The 19438-nt window shown below is 40.9% G+C and overlaps 2 protein-coding genes across 3 annotated transcripts in view; one reads left to right on the top strand and one right to left on the bottom strand.

The window, feature by feature from the left end:
- Positions 1–1684, top strand: part of gmds (GDP-mannose 4,6-dehydratase) — a 256515-nt gene extending 254831 nt beyond the window's left edge. For both annotated transcript variants that reach the window (XM_036978541.1, XM_036978542.1), the window contains 2 exons: positions 368–436; positions 1042–1684. In XM_036978541.1, the coding sequence (XP_036834436.1) occupies positions 368–436; positions 1042–1104 (132 nt within the window). In that variant the 3' untranslated portion in view covers positions 1105–1684. The remainder of the gene's footprint in view (positions 1–367; positions 437–1041) is intronic.
- A 7301-nt stretch (positions 1685–8985) lies between these two features.
- On the bottom strand, positions 8986–11188 carry LOC110524659 (forkhead box C1-A-like). Its single transcript, XM_021604504.2, has one exon. It carries the CDS (start codon positions 10910–10912, stop codon positions 9506–9508), a length of 1407 nt encoding a protein of 468 aa, XP_021460179.2. The 5' UTR covers positions 10913–11188; the 3' UTR covers positions 8986–9505.
- Positions 11189–19438: the final 8250 nt, after the last annotated feature.

The following is a 19438-nucleotide window of genomic DNA, read 5'->3' on the forward strand; positions in this document are numbered from 1 at the left end:
ACCCTCTGGATGAGAGAAGAGGGGGAGTCTGGGATTGATGGCCAGTGAGACTTTGTGACCTCCCTTTCCCCTAGAGGGGATACTGACCTGTGTGTGTGAGAGAGAGAGAGTTAGACAGAGGATCTGAATATCTGTTTACATCCTATAGGCATCCTATAGAGAGTTGTGCATATGTTTGATTTCGATATATAGTGGTGGAATTAAAGTCTTTATAACAGGAAGTCTACTGTATCACTGTATATCTACTGTTTCTACTGTAATCTACTGTTTCTGCTGAACTCTGACTGTAAAATTACCCTATTCTAAACACCATTCTCTAGTGGCCATGAATGATGAGTTGTTTTTGTTTCTCCCTCTCTTTCCCCAGGAATACCTGCAAGGTGATAGCACCAAGGCACTGACAAAGTTAGGCTGGAAAGCAAAGATCACTTTTGAGGTGGGTGTTGCACTTTACTCTGCGTGTGTGCATGTGTGTGCTTGTGTGCATGCGTGCGTGTTTGTGTGTGTGCGTGTCTGTGTGCACATAACCCATGGTGGAACTGGAGAAGCACAGCATGCTGGTCTTCTTCGATGACAGTCTTCCCAGCCAGCTTCTCCACTTTTCTTGTGTTGTCAGTAAACACAACATAAATTGGAAAGTTAAGCGGCTTCTTAAGTAGCTAAACTAATGTTTTTTAACGTGTTATAATCAAATACTGTACAAGCCTTATATGAACAATAATAGGTAGGTTAAGTGTGATTGAACAAGCCAAGTTGGACTAATCTCCCACTTACCAACCACAGTACATCAACATGACTGAATAAAGAGGTCCTCTGAACAGATTTGATGTTCACAACCCATTTTGTTTCTCTATTATTTTCATATTTTTTGTCTTAGGGATTTTTCGATTCGGACCAATAATTTTATTAGATTAACCTATTTTCCTGAATCTATACAAATTGTTTGATTATCAGTGTTTGGAAATGAATATTTAGGCTGCTATGTTAGGTTTAGAGTAGACAATATCTGTGTCTAAACTAAACCTCTATTTGACTCTTTAGGAACTGGTGAAAGAGATGGTTGATGCTGACATCCATCTCATGAAGAATAACCCTAACGCATAAAACCAAATCCTGTGGATCAACCCAAACCTAGGGAATTGTCTGAGCACTCCTGACCAGAGTGCACTGTGACTCAACAGTCGCACCATGCGGTGAAAAGAATATAAAACTAGTCTGGATCATTTTTTTCATCAATTTGCTGTCCCAAACGAAGTTACTTCGTCTGTTTTTTTGCCTTTTGCTATGGTGAGGGAAGATTATTCGATGCCTTTTAAATAATACCATTCCTTATTTTTGTTTTTAATCTTAATATATTTTTTTCTCACTGATCATGATTTAATAGCCTATATGGTGATAGGACTTTTTATTATTTTTATTCGACACTGTCTCTGGGCAATATGGGATTGTATTGTTGTCTTGTGTTTGTGTGTTTTAATCGCCTGGCATATAGGTCACAGGTTGCAGTTTGTCCTTTTAGAAAAAAAATAAGTAGAACTTTAATGATTTGTTATTGTAAGATGACCAACAAATTTGTTTTAAATGTTATTCAGCATTTGTGAAATCTTTTGTATTCCCATCTGCCATATTTAATTCAGAATATAAACATTTTGGTACAATAAAACTTGTTCTTTTGATACATTAGTTGGCCCTATATATGTGATTATTTTCTTGACTTTTCATGCACAATCTTCTGCTCTTCTCCTCTTAATATACATTGTTTGTTATAAATGTATTGATAATTACATAGACACATAGCACCACATATAATATATGTAGCCTAAATAACATAATTGTAACTATTTATGAAGATAGGCTATTTTATGTCACCCAATTGGCACTGCATAATCTCCCCGCCATTATTCCACAAAGATGTGTCTAGACTGGAGGACACGTGTACAATGTGTACCTTATAAATAGGGGAGAGATGTTATACCTTTGGTTAAATCTTGTAAAAGGTATTTTAGAGGTAAAACCTCAAGCTTGAGTCGAGTCAGAAGACTAGAGTAATGTTGTCTGAGAGGTTCCTCGTGCCAGCGCGCCCAGGTTGCTCAGAGGTCGCGTGAGCCTCAGCCCCTGTCATTTCCCTTCCCTCCTCGCGCTCAGCTCTCCTTGGTTTGCCCCGCGAGCACACTAACCCTGTTCATTCCTCAGGAAATACGCTTCCTCGAGCCTGGATCCCATTCCTGCAGAATGTGTCTCAATCGAGACATTCTGACTATGTGCCCAATCCAAGCCCAGCGCGCACTGGAGGCTGCCTCTTCCAAGCGTAAAGACCTCTGTCGTTTTGTCTCTGACTGCTGGAATATGAACCCCTAACCTCGAACCTCTTTGTTTTAGAGGCCAAGAGACGTCCCACCATACTTTTACTTTAATGGTTTGTAAAATAGTTTTGTTACAGAACAATAGCTTAGAAAGGAAGTTAGGTTGTTCAAGGTAGGCCTATATTTTATGGAATCTCATGGAATCAACATCCAGACTTTAAAAGATTATAGCCCCAGAAATGTATCAGTTGTGTAGGCCTACATTAATCAAATGAAAACCGTCGTGGGATATTTTTATGAAAAATCCGTTTGACATTTTAAATGGAAAATGGAGGGTTTCAAGGTAGGTTTACGAAGAGGGAACAAACAGGGTGGGTTTGCCTGTCTGCCTCTCTTTTTTGTTTAAGACAACACCTAGAACATTGCAGTTTGACCGTCGGAGACAGCGCTGCATCTGTGTGGACTTATAATTGGTAACAGATGGCGCTTTGAGGTTGGCCCTGGAACCCGGGTGCGAGCGAAAACACACCAGTTTCCACTGTGCCAGGTCTCTCCTCGCGCCCGCCGGCCAGCCGCACACAGGTGCACGGGCCCAGTTGCGCGCCGCCACTAACTGCAGCAGCCCTGTGCTGCTCTAGGCTCAGCTTTCAGAAAGCACGGGAACATAATGCAGGCACCCAGTTCCAGGCGTAAATTACTACAGAGAAGAAAGAGAAAGGAGAGGAGTGTGTGCCACCACATTTTTGGCTATGAAAAGCTAACAAAAAAAAGCCTTAATACGTTTTACAGTAAAACAGGAGAGCAAAATAAACTGAAATAATCTAACAATCTCCTGAAATTGTCTTTATAGATGTTATTTTCGCTCACTGTTCTTTATCCTTACATAGAGAGTTGGCTATAGCAAAGACCTACAGACTACTTTTGTTGTTTTTACCAGAATTCAAAAATAAAATGGATTATTTATATCATATGCATTTGGCTCTCTCAATAGGGCTATGGTTTGGAGTAACAAATAGGGAGATTCATGCTTTCATGAGACATGGAAATTGCCACCGTCGTGTCCTTATTGTTACACCTCATTATAAAAACAGGCATAATAGCAAAAGGGTTCACATATTTGCCTTAATTTTTATATAAGGCCTAATTAAACTGTTATTTGAGCCATATACGTATTATCATCTAGCCTACGAGGATGACATCGATTTATTATTACAAATTTGCAATGATTTTAGGACTATTCGGTTTTATAAATATGATCAAAATGTTCACAATTTGATATCTTCAGGCCTACAATTTCTTGAGACAAATCATTTTCTTTTCAGTTTGGAATGTTCTTCAATGTCATTTTGTTTGTTCGTTTCATGGTGTAGGCCATCGTTTAAAATCAACTATCAACTGTTCTTTATAAGCAACAGAGTCGATATGGTAGAGTGAATCTTTCAAATAAAATATAGACCATCTCTATAGGCCTATACTTTTTAAACGGACTAAAAGAAAAGTGAGAGAGTGAATAGAGAGACAGTTACAGCGGAAATGGCGCCCATATAAGTCATCTGAACCCTGTTAGGCTTAGCATTTCTGACATTCTCCACTGCCCGGATAAATAAACAAGTAAATGGGAGATTGGTTAGGAAGTGGAACTCTGCAATCGGATTTATCTCTAATAAAACATAGCAGATGCAGATTACCATCAGAAAGGGCCCCAAATGCTGATGCTGGTATGACCATTAATTAATCGAATATTTTGTTTGGCTTTATCCTAGTTCATTTAATGTGCTATAGGCTGACTGGCACCAGCTGACGAGCGAATAGAGAACCATGAGAAAGTCTCGATTATAATGTGGCAAATCACATAATACAATGTGAGAACTCGCACGAATGCTTACACCTTTTCATTCTCTTGTCACTTATAGCAATACTGTATTGAGTAGGTCTAGCCTAAGTTTATAGTTTACAAATTGATAATTAGGCCTACTGTTTCATGTTCTCCTTTTATTTCCAACATATTGAGTCATAATCCTTTAATTGGTGTTTGGCGTATTGGTTAATGACAGTTGATAGGCTAATGTTAGCAAAGAGTTATAGCCTTGCTCAATTACACTACTGTAATAGAACCTCTCGTGTCGTAGAACTAAACGTCCCCGCGAGGCAGTGGCAACCTTCACCATTACTTCTGACTTTTCCGAGGGCTTTGGAAAATGGCGCGCCTTCAAGCGTTTTGACCTACCCAGGTCCATGTCTCCCCCGGCTCTGGCCCCGGGGCCTGCCCCCACAGGGCCTGCCTGGGCGGGGAGACAGACACACTGACACTCCGGTGGTTAGATTTATCCCCACCAGGACCTTAAACAGTGCTGAGTAAAATATGTCTTAATGCATCAGACAGGCGTTAGACAGATGTGAAAAGCGAAGATTGAACGACAGTGAATTTATATATTATACATCATTCATGCGTTGACGTGTTATTGAGGGGCGTGTGGGTTTGTCTTGAAGGCGCCCGGAATTGTTGTGATTGTAGGCCTTAACAGCTTCATTTAAAGACGAGGGGAGGGTCTCAGTTTCGCGTTACACATCCTCTTGTTTTGTGTGTGTGTGTGTGTGTGTGTGTGTGTGTGTGTGTGTGTGTGTGTGTGTGTGTGTGTGTGTGTGTGTGTGTGTGTGTGTGTGTGTGTGTGTGTGTGTGTGTGTGTGTGTGTGTGTGTAATTGCTGTTGACTTACAAATTGATTTGATAAGCTCTTGCTCATACAGCCCCTCCTAGTCTGTGTTTCATGCCATTCTCACGTTTACTCTTGAAGTTTCAAATTCTGTTTTTAGCTCATTATGGAATGTAAAAATAATTGCCTAATAAAATAGAATACTTGAGAACATTGTATCTCTTGTCATAATACTTTAATCAAGTAGCCTATGTGGGCCTATTAGACTATTTCCTGCAAAGTCAGCATGTTTGAGGGAATGTTACTATTTGTTTTAATTATTCATTGTCATAACTATAACGCATAACCAAGAGTTTGTAAGTGCAATTCCTTAATTTTGTTCTTATTTTGGTATTATTAAATCAAAAGGTATGACGATTCCTGTCATCATTATTGTAGCAGAACGCCTCGCCTTAACCGTGTTTAAAAAATTGGTATTTAACATCTAACCATATTTAATTCACGTTTAATAACTTAATTGTAGGCTACATGCAATATTCAATATTGACACGGTGTTAAGCTGCAGAACGCCTTATTTGATCTGAAAAATGGACAAGCCTTATTTTTAGACGAGCACGCCCCTCACTTTAACTTTAAAGTTAAAATGAATAGAACACAGTTGACCTTTATTTAAAAGAGATGCCTGTCTCCACATAATTATCTATGTTTGTGTAGAGGCTTACAGTAGGCTATAGTGTGTATGCTGTAATAGTGCAATTATGTGCGTGTGGAGGAGGGTGTCCAAGTAAACTAATCGATTAGTCATCTATAACTTGTCAACAGTAATATCCATAATGTATTCCGTAGTTTATGTGAACAGCGCATGAGAGTATGTTAGGCCAGGAAAGTTATAGGCATCTTTAGAAAGCGACTGCGTGCTCATATAGTGGCAGCTCGTCGCTTTGCCCTCTCATGAAGCATTGTTGACATCCTCCCCATTGACCTTCGCCTCGCGCTCTGCCTTTTCCGTCTGATGAAAAATGATTCTGCCGCTGATTGAATTTTATTCCTTCCTGACCTGGCCAGCTAGTGATAGCGCCATCAATCTCTGTGCGCCGACATGACGTGTGTTTATTCCTTCGGAAAGAATCTGATGACTGCTATTAGAGCAATTATGGCTAGGCATCTATGAGTGAGAGGATCAACATTTGAAATATATGTTTATTGAATTATTGGTAGGCCACTATTTTATTTAAATCTAAACCTATTTGCATTGGTGTGATGCAGTCTAGGCCAATGCATAGACCTATAGTGGTTACTTTTTGTTGTTGTCAAAATGAAAACTGTAAATGGTATGCTAAAGCCTCTAGCCAATAAACTAGAAGGGTCTGTTTTCATTACCTATACACCAATAGTTAATGCTCAATTTTAAAATGTAGATAAAAATCTCCAGGTTAATAAGCAATGTTGTCTTTGTTTAGGCCTAGGCTTACCCGAAAGGCAGAGTGACTGACTGGACCAACTTGACTTTGTGCTGCCTGTGCTGTCAAGCAGGCTTTACTCAAGGGAGCATTTGTGCTGCGGTGTAGTGTTCCCTGCTCACATTCTCAATCCAATACTTTCACGAGTGCAAGCGATCACAACAAAGACACATTTTCAATGCCTACCAGGGAGAAGTCAACCCCCTATCCCCTTCTGCGTCCCCTACCCCTCCTGCCTCCCCTACTTGCCCCACGGACACACCTGTACAAGATTTGGGCCTCAGCAAAGCACTGGTGTCAGAGAGTAAAAATATCTCCTCTCCCCCTGTTCCTGAACTCACGGAGCCCAGGGCCGCCGGCAGCAGGCAGCATCAGCAAGACTCAGCGCAGAGGTATGTCATATAACAACACCATATAATGCATAGGCTACATTCATTACGCTCATACGTCTGACTGGGCCCCAGACTGCGTCCCAAATGTCACCATATGCTCCTATATAGTGCACTAACTTTGACCAGGTGCACTATACTTCGCCATTTGCGAAGGGCGGTCTCCAGTCAGTCAGTCCGTGTAATTGTCAGACCGAGGCCCGCATGCTTAGAGGCCCCGGAGGAAGGGACAGAGAATGTAGTTAACACAATAAGCAAGCAGATGTTTTCTGTAAACCCCTGTACACTCAATTAACAAGCTGTAATGACTACCAATTGTGACTATCGAGACCGACACACACGCGCCGCCGATACAAAACATTCCAAATGTTTGATGAAGTGGTTTGAATTTGGTTGTGAATTTGTTTTAACTGCAAATGTGTTTTATCTGCAATTTAAACAGTTACGCTACAGTAATATCTTAGCAGCGATACTTGTTTACACATTTTAAATTATACAAATTAGTTAATAGGACATATTCATAATAAAGACGATAATAATATAGGCCTGCAAAAGGAGAGTTTCAAAACAACAAATGTTCACAAATATTTGTCCTATCATGTTTCAATGCATTTTCTTGAAAGCGACTGTTTTTTTGTTGTTGCATTGTCTAGATTGATTTTTAAATAGTAAATTAAGTACACTTAATTTTAATTAATATATGTGTCTGTGTTTGCTTGTTTTGTTTCATCTTTAATCAGTTGCTGCAGCAACCAAACATCTGGCAAAGAGAATATTTCAGACATGCGTGGTATGAACTAAGCGTCCGTAAACACACGTGGTCACTCCAAACAACACCCGGATACCTTGGCACCACCGAGCTAGTAAACAGCCACCTACCCCTCCATCAATAAGCCGTGATACAAAGTTTGGCTCTCGGCTCGCTCTACATCAAGGACCTGTTGAACTAAAGGCCTGGAGGTGAGGATATTGACAAAGGGTCTCGTCTCAGCGAAAACAAACCAAGCAATGCATCTAGCCGAGAGCCAAACTTACTTCTGTTGTCACCAAATGTACTCCATATCCTTCGTCAATAATTATTTCATGATATCAATTAGTGTGATTTCTTATTTACACAAATCCTAAATCTCGTTGTGTAAATCTCTACTCTCTTCCTCTCCTGTCTCCCCCTCTGTTTCAGATTGCGTGCTGTAGCTCAGTGGAACATTTAATTTGTGCTGACTACACAAACATGGGCCAATGCAGAGGAGTAGGCTCAGTAGCCTACATTTTATTTTAGCTTTGTTATAAGAAAGTAAAATGCCCAAATATTGCACAACCTGTATTGAAGATAGTCCTAAAGTTAGAAACAAAACTTGCTAATCATTATTTTAATTTGGAGGTTTTGGACCCAACATTCATACTTTCCTCGATGGCACATCCCACATAGCCTAAGGAGAGATACTGTATGTTGAAACATGTGTTACGTTACCATGACAATAGCCTATCCGTTACAAGAATAACTAACAATTACACGGACATATATCATACACACTGAGTATATTGCATAATACACTACCAGCCCAGCAGCAAGCCTGTATATAGCATCCTATCAGATTACAACACACTCAATACAGCAGAACATCGCATTAGTGGCTGCAGCCTTGTGTGTGTTGTATTGCTTTACGATGTAATATTAAATACCTAGACATAACTCCAGAACTCATAAGATTGTCACATCGTTTAAACTGTATATGTTTTACATTTATTTCACTACAGTCCTGCAACGTGTGCTGCCAGGCAAAACTGTGTGCATATGTGCCCCGGTTATTGTAGCAGGGTCATGAGGCCCCAGAACAGAACATCAAGACAAGAAACAGAACCCCTTTATTACTCCAAATAGCCACCGTAAATCTTATCAACACTGTGTGGGGTGTGTTGTGCAATAGTTTGTGTTTTAGATATTACATTGTAAATACAGAAGAGTGAGGTTTACGCAAATATACCGCCGCCGTTTAAAATCACAAATGATTTGAAGCATTAGGCCTAAACACTAATTTTGTCTAAGCGCCACCAGGGAAGACACTATGCAATCTTATTTTGCAATAATAGACCAAACTATTATTTTGCATTGTGTTCCCTATTCTAAAGCATGGCGGACCCCATGGGCCTCTACGGAGAGCTAATAAACCAGACAAATATAAATCAAATAGAATGTCAATTTATTAGACAAACAAAGCAATGCCTTCAGAATAATTTCAACAAATATGGAACAAAAATATATAGAATACGTCGGTATACAAGTCCCCCTCCTATTTCATAAAATAACAATATGTAGCACAATTTAAGGCACCTCAATTTGGAAACACTTTTTTGGTGGTTGGTCCACAACATCCAACTATACTCCCTTACTTTCTATAATAAATTACTATATGCAATTTACAGTGAATAACAAGTTAATAACATGTTGGATGTTAAAGCAACACTCTTTAAAAACAAAGTTCCCAAAGTGAGAGAGATAAAAACTTACGTGTTATTCGATGTTGTAACACGCGCCTCTGTCTTTCATACACACCAGAACAAATCTCACCACTCTCATTCTGTTTAGTCCATTTGGGGATGAATAAAGGACCGGAATGAGGGAGGTTAAAGTACAAAAAGAAGGAAATATATATATATTAAAGTTATTCGTTTAAAAAAACGTTTTTGTTTTTGTTATTTTCAGAACTTGCCGCAGTCATAAACGAAAGCTCCGGAGGTACGGTAGATGGATTGACCGGAGGGGAAGGCCATCTGACAGCTATTACTTCCGTTAACCGGAGAGCTATTCAAACCGATCCGTTGAGACTCGAACATCTCTCGCATCGAGTGGAAGTTCTGTTGCTGTGCCGGGTAGCTTGTGCCCAGGTGTCCCAGGTCTCCGTACCAGGACGCAAGTCGGCCCTGGTTCGCGTGGTGACCACTGTCCTGTCCCGCGCTCAGGTTGCCATGCCCGAGCGGGGATGTGGCCGTAGTGGTGATGGAGTAATCGGGCAGAGTCTCGTCCACGGTGGTAGAGGGCGCAAGGTGGCCTCCTCGTTCCCCGGCGTACAAGCTCATGGCTTGCATGTTGCAATGGTACGTCGCGTTAGAGTTTGTAGATATTGAGTTCTGGTTGCAGTTTGGTGAGTTGTAAGCAGACGTCTGGTTGGGGGAATAGTTAAGAGATAGAGAGGGGGTTATACCTGTCCTAGAAGATGCGATAAGAGGCTCCGTGGTGCCCTGAGGCGACCCCCGGACTGAGGTCATGATGTTGTCCACACTGAAGCCTTGCGCCGCGGCCTGTGCGTGGTGGTGATGCTCGGGGCCCTCCATGGAGAGGGACCGGGCAGAGGGCACACTGTGAGGGCTACCGGTGGACATACTACTGCTGCTGCCAGGACTCTCTATCTTGGGCACAGGCAGGCTGGGGGACTCGGCCTGTGGTGGAGTAGAGGTCCCGTTCTCAGTCTTTATGTCCTGGATGCGCACGGGCTGTGAGCCCTGCACGGGCTGCTCGTTCTCCATATCCGGTGCTCCTCTCCCTGACAGGTCCCTGCCTTGCCTGTCATCCTTGTCCTTTTGAACATTACTCTTCTTGAACCGTCTGCGACGCCTCAGGAAGCTGCCGTTCTCGAACATGTTATAGGAGTCCGGGTCCAGAGTCCAATAGCTGCCTTTGCCGGGCTTCTTATCGTCCCGGGCCACTTTGACAAAGCACTCGTTGAGGGACAGGTTGTGGCGGATGCTGTTCTGCCAGCCCTGCTTGTTGTCTCGGTAGAACGGGAACCTCTCCATGATAAACTGATAAATCCCGTTTAGGGTCACCTTCTTGTCCGGTGAGTTCTGTATCGCCATGGTGATAAGGGCGATGTAGCTGTACGGAGGTTTGACCAGGTCCTTGGGCTGGTGTTGCGGGGTGTACGGTCCGTACGCACGCGCCATGCTGGCCTGATACTGGTCTTGGGCTGCGTGAGAGTACATACTCATGGGAGCTGGCATCCCGGTGTACCCTCCACCCGCCGCTGCCCGGTAGTAGCTCTGGTCACTGCTAATGTAAGGCACGACGCCCAGAGAGTTGGGGCTGGAGACGGAGTAGCGCGCCTGCATTATCTCCTCCTCGCCTTCGTCCCGTAAAGTTTAAATAATAAAGAACTCTCCCAAAAGCTTCTGCAGCACGGAGATGGGTAGCTCCAGTTTCCTCCTCAGCCTCCTTTCCTTTATTTTCTGTGTGTTACAAAGGGAGTTTGGGGAAGTATGTTTAGCCTAAGCCACGGCTCGCCAGGATGACTGGAGTGAAGGCTGCGCACAGTCTACTGTGTCGAACATTGGGAAAACTACGGCTCAAGCATCCGTCACTACAGAGACACTTTTTTTTTGACTCTGTTCAGGTTTTGGCCTGTGGCTGCTCCTCCCCGAATGCGTTCCAACATCTAATAGGATGGGAGCTCAACCCGAGCGTGCACGAAAGAAAGCAAAGTTACAGCAGTCAAAAAGCCTTCCAAGTGGTGTTGGCCACACACACACACACACACACACACACACACACACACACACACACACACACACACACACACACACACACACACACACACACACACACACACACACGCACACGCACACGCACACACACAGAAATTAAATAAGGAGAGGTATGAGGAACTCCCTGCTCCCATAAAATTATTTGAAGGGCTGTATGACTAATATTGCTCAATGCCAATGGTTTCGGCTATATTAAACCATTAAAATATTAACATCTATTCCTTAATATTAGCAGTTTATCAAAAACTTTCAGATACCCTATCATATGTGTTAAAATGTGTAACCTATTGTGAAACATGAAATCGTGTAAGGACTACAACGTAAAATTGGAAGAAGTCTTCAATCGCATCACCTCATTTGAAATGAATGACTTCTTTATAAATAAAATTAAAATAAATAGCCTATTTATGTGCATTATTATAATTAGCCTACATTGAATATTAAACCGGATAAAGGTTTATTTTAATTCGTTTTTCTCTGTAACATTATGGATGAACTAGCCTACACACAAAACTGAAAGGTAGGCTACACGATTGTTACTTTAATTTCTCAATCTCATCCGTTAAAAATGGGTTTATAAAACATTATACAATCAACAACAACAATGCAAAATAAGCTACACATTCATTTAATTTAATTTATTCAAAGCACAACATCAAATGTTGACTAAAAGAATGGGCCCTACATGTGGTCGGTGCCCGTAATCTTTTCTGATGGGCACGGCGCAACAGATGGAGAGGTGTCAGAGATTCCACATTATGTAAATCACCAGCTATAATCTGGAGGAGAGATTATTATTTTACTACCTTGTTACTGTCATTGCGGGAAACAGGCTTTTTTTAAATAACAGGCCTTCATGATCAAAATTTAATATAGGCCTATGTTATTTCTAGCCAAATGAAGAATACACTTTGGTCTCACTATCGGCCTACCACATATGAGCCTACAAGAATCAAAAGGCACACTAGTTTTTATCGGCACAAACATGCGTTGAAATCAGTGTTCTCCTCTGCCGTTTGGTTCCGCTACGCTGAGTTCATCAACATAAACTGCAGTTTAAACTTTAAATAAACACCCAGCGCGAGATAAAAGCGCATGCTCCCCTCCCGGCCCGGGCAGCTCGAGAGGGCGGAATGCGCAAGCTAATTAAAGGTTAAATTAAGATCATTTGGCCGAGGAAGAAGAAACGGCCAAGGTGAGAAAGGTTGACGTGGTGTGAGAGGGAATGCGATTTTAGTGGGACCAAACGGAGCGCACGGAGACCTTGCATGTGTCAGTCTCAGTCCAAAGGTGCTAACAATGCTATCAAAATTCCTCCAGCTTTTGCTCGTAAGGCATCACGCACTTTCTCAGGCAGAATGTTTAACTAATGTTAAAAACGAGGCAGGTTCCATCCCTGTATTAGACATTAGGCTAGGAGATTTAACATATTTTGTTGGCAAGTAATAATTGTTGTTGGCCTATGTGAATTTTGGTATAACAACACATGACCGAATTCTTTATTTTTTCGAATTTAGGCCTAGGCTATTTCTTATCCAACACTCATCATAGGCTATGGTGTTTGAGGATATCATTGCAATTGTGAATGCATTTTTAGACCGTCTCAGTTATTTTATTAGTATGCCTATTAGTATTATTAGTAGGTAGGCTATCAGTAGCCAAATAGTAGCAAATACTATCTACAATCGACTATCTAAATAACTGTCACAGCAGTGTTATTGTGTGGGAACTGAGGGGCGGGAAGTAGAGGCGAGATACCCGGGACAGTAAACACTGGCATGTAATAAAAACAATTAAAACCAAGAATTCACAAAATGGGACAAACACCAAATTGAGACACTGCATGCAGAAATCTGCAAAAATATCCTCAGTGTACAACATAAAACACCAAATAATGCATGCAAAGCAGAATTAGGCCGATGCCAAAGCGATTCCCAAACCTTCCATAACAAAGCCATCACCTACAGAGAGATGAACCTAGAGAAGAGTCCTCCAAGCAAGCTAGCTATTCATGGGGTTCTGCTCACAAACAGACCTCACAGAACCCCAGGACAGCAACACAATTAGACCCAACCATATCAAGAGAAAACAAAAAGATAATTACTTCACCCATTGGAAATAATGAACAAAAAAAACAGAGCAAACTAGAATACTATTTGGCCCTAAACAGAGAGTACACAGTGGCAGAATACCTGACCACTGTGACTGACCCAAAATGAAGGAAAGTTTTGACAATGTGCAGACTCAGTGAGCATAGCCTTGCTATTGAGAAAGGCCACCATAGGCAGACATGGCTCTCAAGAGAAGACAGGCTATGTGCACACTGCCCACAAAATGAGATGGAAACTGAGCTGCACTTCCTAACCTCCTGCCAAATGTATGACCGTATTGGAGACACATATTTCCCTCAGATTACACAGATCCACAAAGAATTCGAATACAAACCCAATTTTGATAAACTCCCATATCTATTGGGTGAAATACAGGTGTGCAATCACAGCAGCAAGATATGTAACCTGTTGCCACAAGAAAAGCGCAACCAGTGAAGAACAAACACCATTGTAAATACAACCTATATTTATGTTTATTTATTTTCCCTTTCTTTCTCTAACTATTTGCACATAATATGACATTTGTAATGTATGTGTGTAATGTTTACTGTTCATTTGATTTTTTTTCACTTTTGTTTATTATCTAGTTTACTTGCTTTGGCAATGTTAACATATGTTTACCATGCTAATAAAGCCCTTAAATTGAATTTGAATTGAATTGAGAGACAAGAAAAGGGAAACCAGTGAAGAACAAACACCATCGTAAATACAACGTATATTTATGTTTATTTATTTTCCCTTTTGTACTTTAACTATTTGCACATCATTACAACACTGTATATAGACATGATATGACATTTGTAATGTCTTTATTCTTTTGGAACTTCTGCGAGTGTATGTTTGCTGTTCTATTGTTTATTTCACTTTTGTTAATTATCTATTTCACTTGCTTTGGCAAATGTAAACACATGTTTCCCATGCCAATAAAGCCCTCAAATTGAAATTAAATTGAAATTGAGAGAGAGATATTAGGTAAATTATGATAAATGTTATACAATACATTACTTGATGAATTGTATAAACTTAGAAACCGTTTTTTAAATAGTAAATTGCTAAATTCTGAATTCATCTTTGGTTGGATTTAAAAAAATATTTAAAAAATAGATAGTCCCCGGTAGTCCTACAGTCCCGTTTCCTACAAAACATGGGTACAATTTAGAAAAACAATGATATTGTGTCCATTTGTTTTTATTGACATGGCCTATATTTGAATTTATTTTGCACATAAAATATATATGGCGCTGTTATTATTTGATTCAATAAATATAACATATATATGCTATATATTCTTTCTGTGTAGAATCGAATGTACTTGTTTTTTTTCTGTGAAAATTCACGTACAATTTTTTACGATATTATCAATAATATAGGCTATGTTGAAAAACATTCCTTTTACAATTTAGAAGATTGATGTAATGGTGTAAATTGAAATATTTCGATGGCATTGGCAGACTTTTGGAGCTAAAAGTCGAAGGAATTTGCCACTGACTACTGCTCGTGTCTCGGGATAATTGTAGTGATGAATCACATTTTACTAGTCTGTTACCTTCCTACATTTTAGAACTAAAACGGTGGAATGGTTCCCAGAACTAAATCATAAAAGTTCAAATAAATAGACGTGGTATGTTAGATTTTATTTTTATTATTTATCCGTTATTTTACCGACTGAGAACACGTTCTTATTTACAGCAACGACCTGGGGAATAGTTACAGGGGAGAGGAGGGGGATGAATGAGAATTGTAAACTGGGGATTATTAGGTGAACATGATGGTTTGAGGGCCAGATTGGGAATTAGCCAGAGGGTGAACAGATTAGCCAAAGAGGGTGAACAGTGAGACAGAGAAATATGTAAAATATACCAACGCGACGCAGTGTATTGACCTTGTCGGCATTCTTTCATAAGTACTGAGGGAGTTGTGAAGACCAGCATTACGATGACAAGGAAACCGTTCAACACTAGCCACTGGCCAAGCCACCTGCTATGAGGGCCAGCGGTTCGTTGGCACCTAGCGCCCCCTGGCGACCATAAATGCCAATGGCCTGCATGTCCTTAAGGGAGTAACATCGTCCCTAGGCTAATTGCGCATAGGCAGAAGTGTCTGATGAACGGATTGAGCTATTTTGCACATCAATTAGGTTACTACTCAAACCTCCACAAAGTGATCCAATGAAACATTATAGAAAAGCCAGAAAATAAGTGATGGTGATTTTTGGAAGCTCATTCTTATCTGAAAATGTTTGGTCCATGGGACTTCAGTTCACTCTCCCTCCTCAATGAAAAGATGGAAGCAAGTTCCAAAAATCCCCAAAGGTAGGAAAGGTAGGCCTCCCAAACTCGGTCCTCGGGAACCCAAGGTATCTAAGTTTAGATTGTTGCTCAAACACTACACAGTTGATTCAAATAATCAACTAATCACCAAGCTTTGATCATTTGATTAAGCTGTGTCGTGTTAGGGCAAAACCCAAAACGTGCACCCCTTGGTGTCCCGAGCACCGAGTTTGGGGAACGCTGGACTACAGTGTCAAGGAGCGTCACATCAGGGGCTGTAAACCTTATTCTGTTTCTATGGTGCCAGCTCTCTCTGAAATCACAACATTGCCTATAATAACAGAATGTATTAAAGATAATATTCTCGTATTCCTTTTTATTGGGGGAATGTTTGTTTGATTTGTTTTCTCAACTCACACAACTCTCAATGTAATGGCCATGATGCATGGGGTCAGTCAAGAGAAGTAGGCTGGATGCCCAACGTGGGTGGCCAGGAGCAATTTACAACCACAGGAAGCTCTCAAACTAGTCAAGAGGGCTGCAAACTAGTTCTAAACTAACGTTATACATGGGTGGCTCCTCCTTTGTTAAAAGACAAAAGGTACATAATAGTGACAGAAAAATAGTATGGGTGTTGATGAAGGTCAAGGTGATGATAGCTGCTTAGCCTTTAATGTTACAACATACTCTACTACTCTAAATTCGCCTTGGTCATGAACTACGTGAACCCCCCCATCCCCCATCCAGGGGTGTACTGCAGTTTTGCGGGGCCGCAAGTTTGGCAAATAGCTAACATCCTACAATTTTGTCATGTTGCAAAGAGAGAAAAAATGCATCTTCATAGCTAATCTTATACTATTCTACATATTTTGCAAGGAGGCTGAGAGAAAATGTTTCTGTTTTAATGCTAATTTCCTGCAATTCTACACATTGCCATGGGGCAGTGAGGAAAATTGGCAGTTTTATAGCTAATCTCATGCTATTCTAAACAGTTTTGGCTTATGATGTTTTATATCCTATTTTGGAAGTGGTTATGTCATAAATCCTTGAAGTTCCAGAATGGAGTGAAAATGGCAGCCATATTGGTCAAGGATAAATCGAAACCAATCCTGTTTTACTTACGCAGGAAAATAAAACAAAGGCATGTGATATCAGAAATTGTGTAATATAATTGTCAACCTAAAATATTGCCATATACAGTGCCTTCAGAAAGTATTCACACCCCTTGACTTTTTGTGTTGTTACAACCTGAAATTAAAATGGATAAATTCGGGGGGGGGGGGGGGGGGGGGGGTTCTCACTTGCCTACACATAATACCCCATAATGTCAAAATAGAATTGTGTTTTTCAAAATGTTTACAAATCAATAAAAAATGAAAGAATGAAATCTCTTGAGTCAATAAGTATTAAACTCCTTTGTTATGGCAAGACTACCTCATCTCTGTACCCCACAGATACAATATTCTTTAATTAAGGTCCCTCTGAATTTCAAACACTTTCAACCACAAAGACCAGAAAGGTTTTCCAATGCCTCGCAAAGAAGGACACCTGTTGGTAGATGGAGAGAAAAAAAGTAATTTTGAGCATGGTAAAGTTATTAATTACACTTTGGATGGTGTATCAACACACCCAGTCACTACAAAGATACAGCCGTCCTTCCTAACTCAGTTGCCGGAGAGAAAGGAAACCGCTCAGGGATTTCACCATGAGGCCAATGGTGACTTTAAAACAGTTTAATGGCTGTGAGTTTAATGGCTGTGATAGGAGAAAACTGAGGATGGATCAACAAAATTGTAGTTACTCCACAATACTAACCTAATTGACAGACTGAAAAGAAGAAAGCCTGTACAGAATACAAATATTCAAAACATGCACCTGTTTTCAACAGGGCACTAAAGTAATACTGCAAAAAAAGTGGCAAAGCAATTCACTTTTGTCCTGAATACAGTGTTCTGTTTGTGGCAAATCCAATACAACACATTACTGAGTTCCACTCTCCATATTTTCAAGCATAGTGGTGGCTGCATCATGTTATGGGTATGTTTGTAGTCGTTAAGGACTGGGGAGTTTTTCAGGATAAAAAATAAACGAAATGGAGCTAAGCACAGGCAAAATCCTAGAGAAAAACATGGTTCAGTCTGGTGTCCACCAGACACTGGGTTGACTTAGGCATGTGAATACTTGTGCAAATGAGATATTTATGCATTTCATTTTCAATAAATTAGCAAAAATGATTTTTTAAAATGTTTTAACTTTTTCATTGTAGGGTATTGTGCTAACATACAGTGGAGATAAATTCTTGAAATTCATTATGTTCCACAATATTTTATCACAGCACTGGCAAACCATGGTTGACCAACTCCCTGAGAATGACCTTCACCCCCAGATCATGTCAAGAGAGACCCAGCTAAGTATCTCACTGAGGACTTGAGTCCACTGCAACTTGTGAGGTGTCACTGCCACCATGTGTTTTAATGCCTATGTTGCATTCTATTAAAACTTCCCAGGTGATCCTGTACAACCTCTCTCAGCACTTTGGCACCCTCTAATGTTAGAGAGAGACACGCACGCACACACGCACACATACCTAAAAATGCCCCACTCTGACACCACCACTGTCGTCTCCTCTACCTCCCATGCTGTATATCACTCCTCCCTCTCTCTCCCTCATTCCTCCCTCCCTTCCCCTCACTCCTCCCTCCCTCCCCTCACTATTTCTTCCCTCCTCCCTCCCCCTCCCTCCTCCCTCCCTCCCCCTCACTACTTCCTCCCTTCCCTTCACTCCCCTCCCTCCTCACTCACCTCCCATTCCTCCCATCTCCCCCTCACTCACCACATTAGTCACAGGCCACTTGACAACATGGCCCCCATCCTCACCACACACACACAAAAGTATTTGGTTGATTATTCTGCTCCATTCGATGAGAGAGAGAGAGCGAGAGCGAGACAGAGAGAGCGAGACACCATGTGTTTTTGGCTTTTGGAATGACACAAACTGACAAAGCATTACAGTGCCATCTACAGGTATTGTCATTTTGATGCACATGCATGGCAGTTAAAAACATATAGCAACCAGGCAGTCTTCCTGTATAAAAACTTGGCATTAGACCTTTTAAGTAGATATAGCCCAAAAACATTCTCATCCTTCCATTGAGAAATTCACATACATTTTTCCTCACAATATGTTATCATTGTATCAATTTGATCACTTTTATCAATTCAAACAATCTCCAGTTCGTCGGCATGGATTGTGAATTTCATTGTGGGCAATTCCACTTCACTCAGTCATCAACTATGTTTATATTAAAGAAGTTAATTAAGCACAGCAGGATTCCAAAATATTCAGAACACCCATATCCGCAAACCGATACACAAACCCAAAGAGCCTATTGAAATTGATTTTCAAATAAATAACTGCCAATCACCCGTGTGTGAAGAATTCATCCAGTGCAGTCTGCCGGCTGGTATTGGTTTGGAGCTAAACGAGCGAGAGAGAGAGAGATTATCCGGCAGGGAAAGCATGCAGCCCTCTAGGCCAGTTGTAGGATACACAATCTGCAATCCATCGAAGGAGTGCTGGTTATTTTCCGGTCATGGGTAGAAAGGTTACATCTTTTGTCAAATTGACACCAAAAGGGATTTTTTTTCTTAGCATTTTAGCTAACCCTAACCCTTTTCCTAACCTTAACCAGATTCTCCTAACCTGCTAAGTT

This window comes from Oncorhynchus mykiss, chromosome 5 (assembly GCF_013265735.2).
Source record: "Oncorhynchus mykiss isolate Arlee chromosome 5, USDA_OmykA_1.1, whole genome shotgun sequence".
NCBI lineage: Eukaryota > Metazoa > Chordata > Actinopteri > Salmoniformes > Salmonidae > Oncorhynchus > Oncorhynchus mykiss.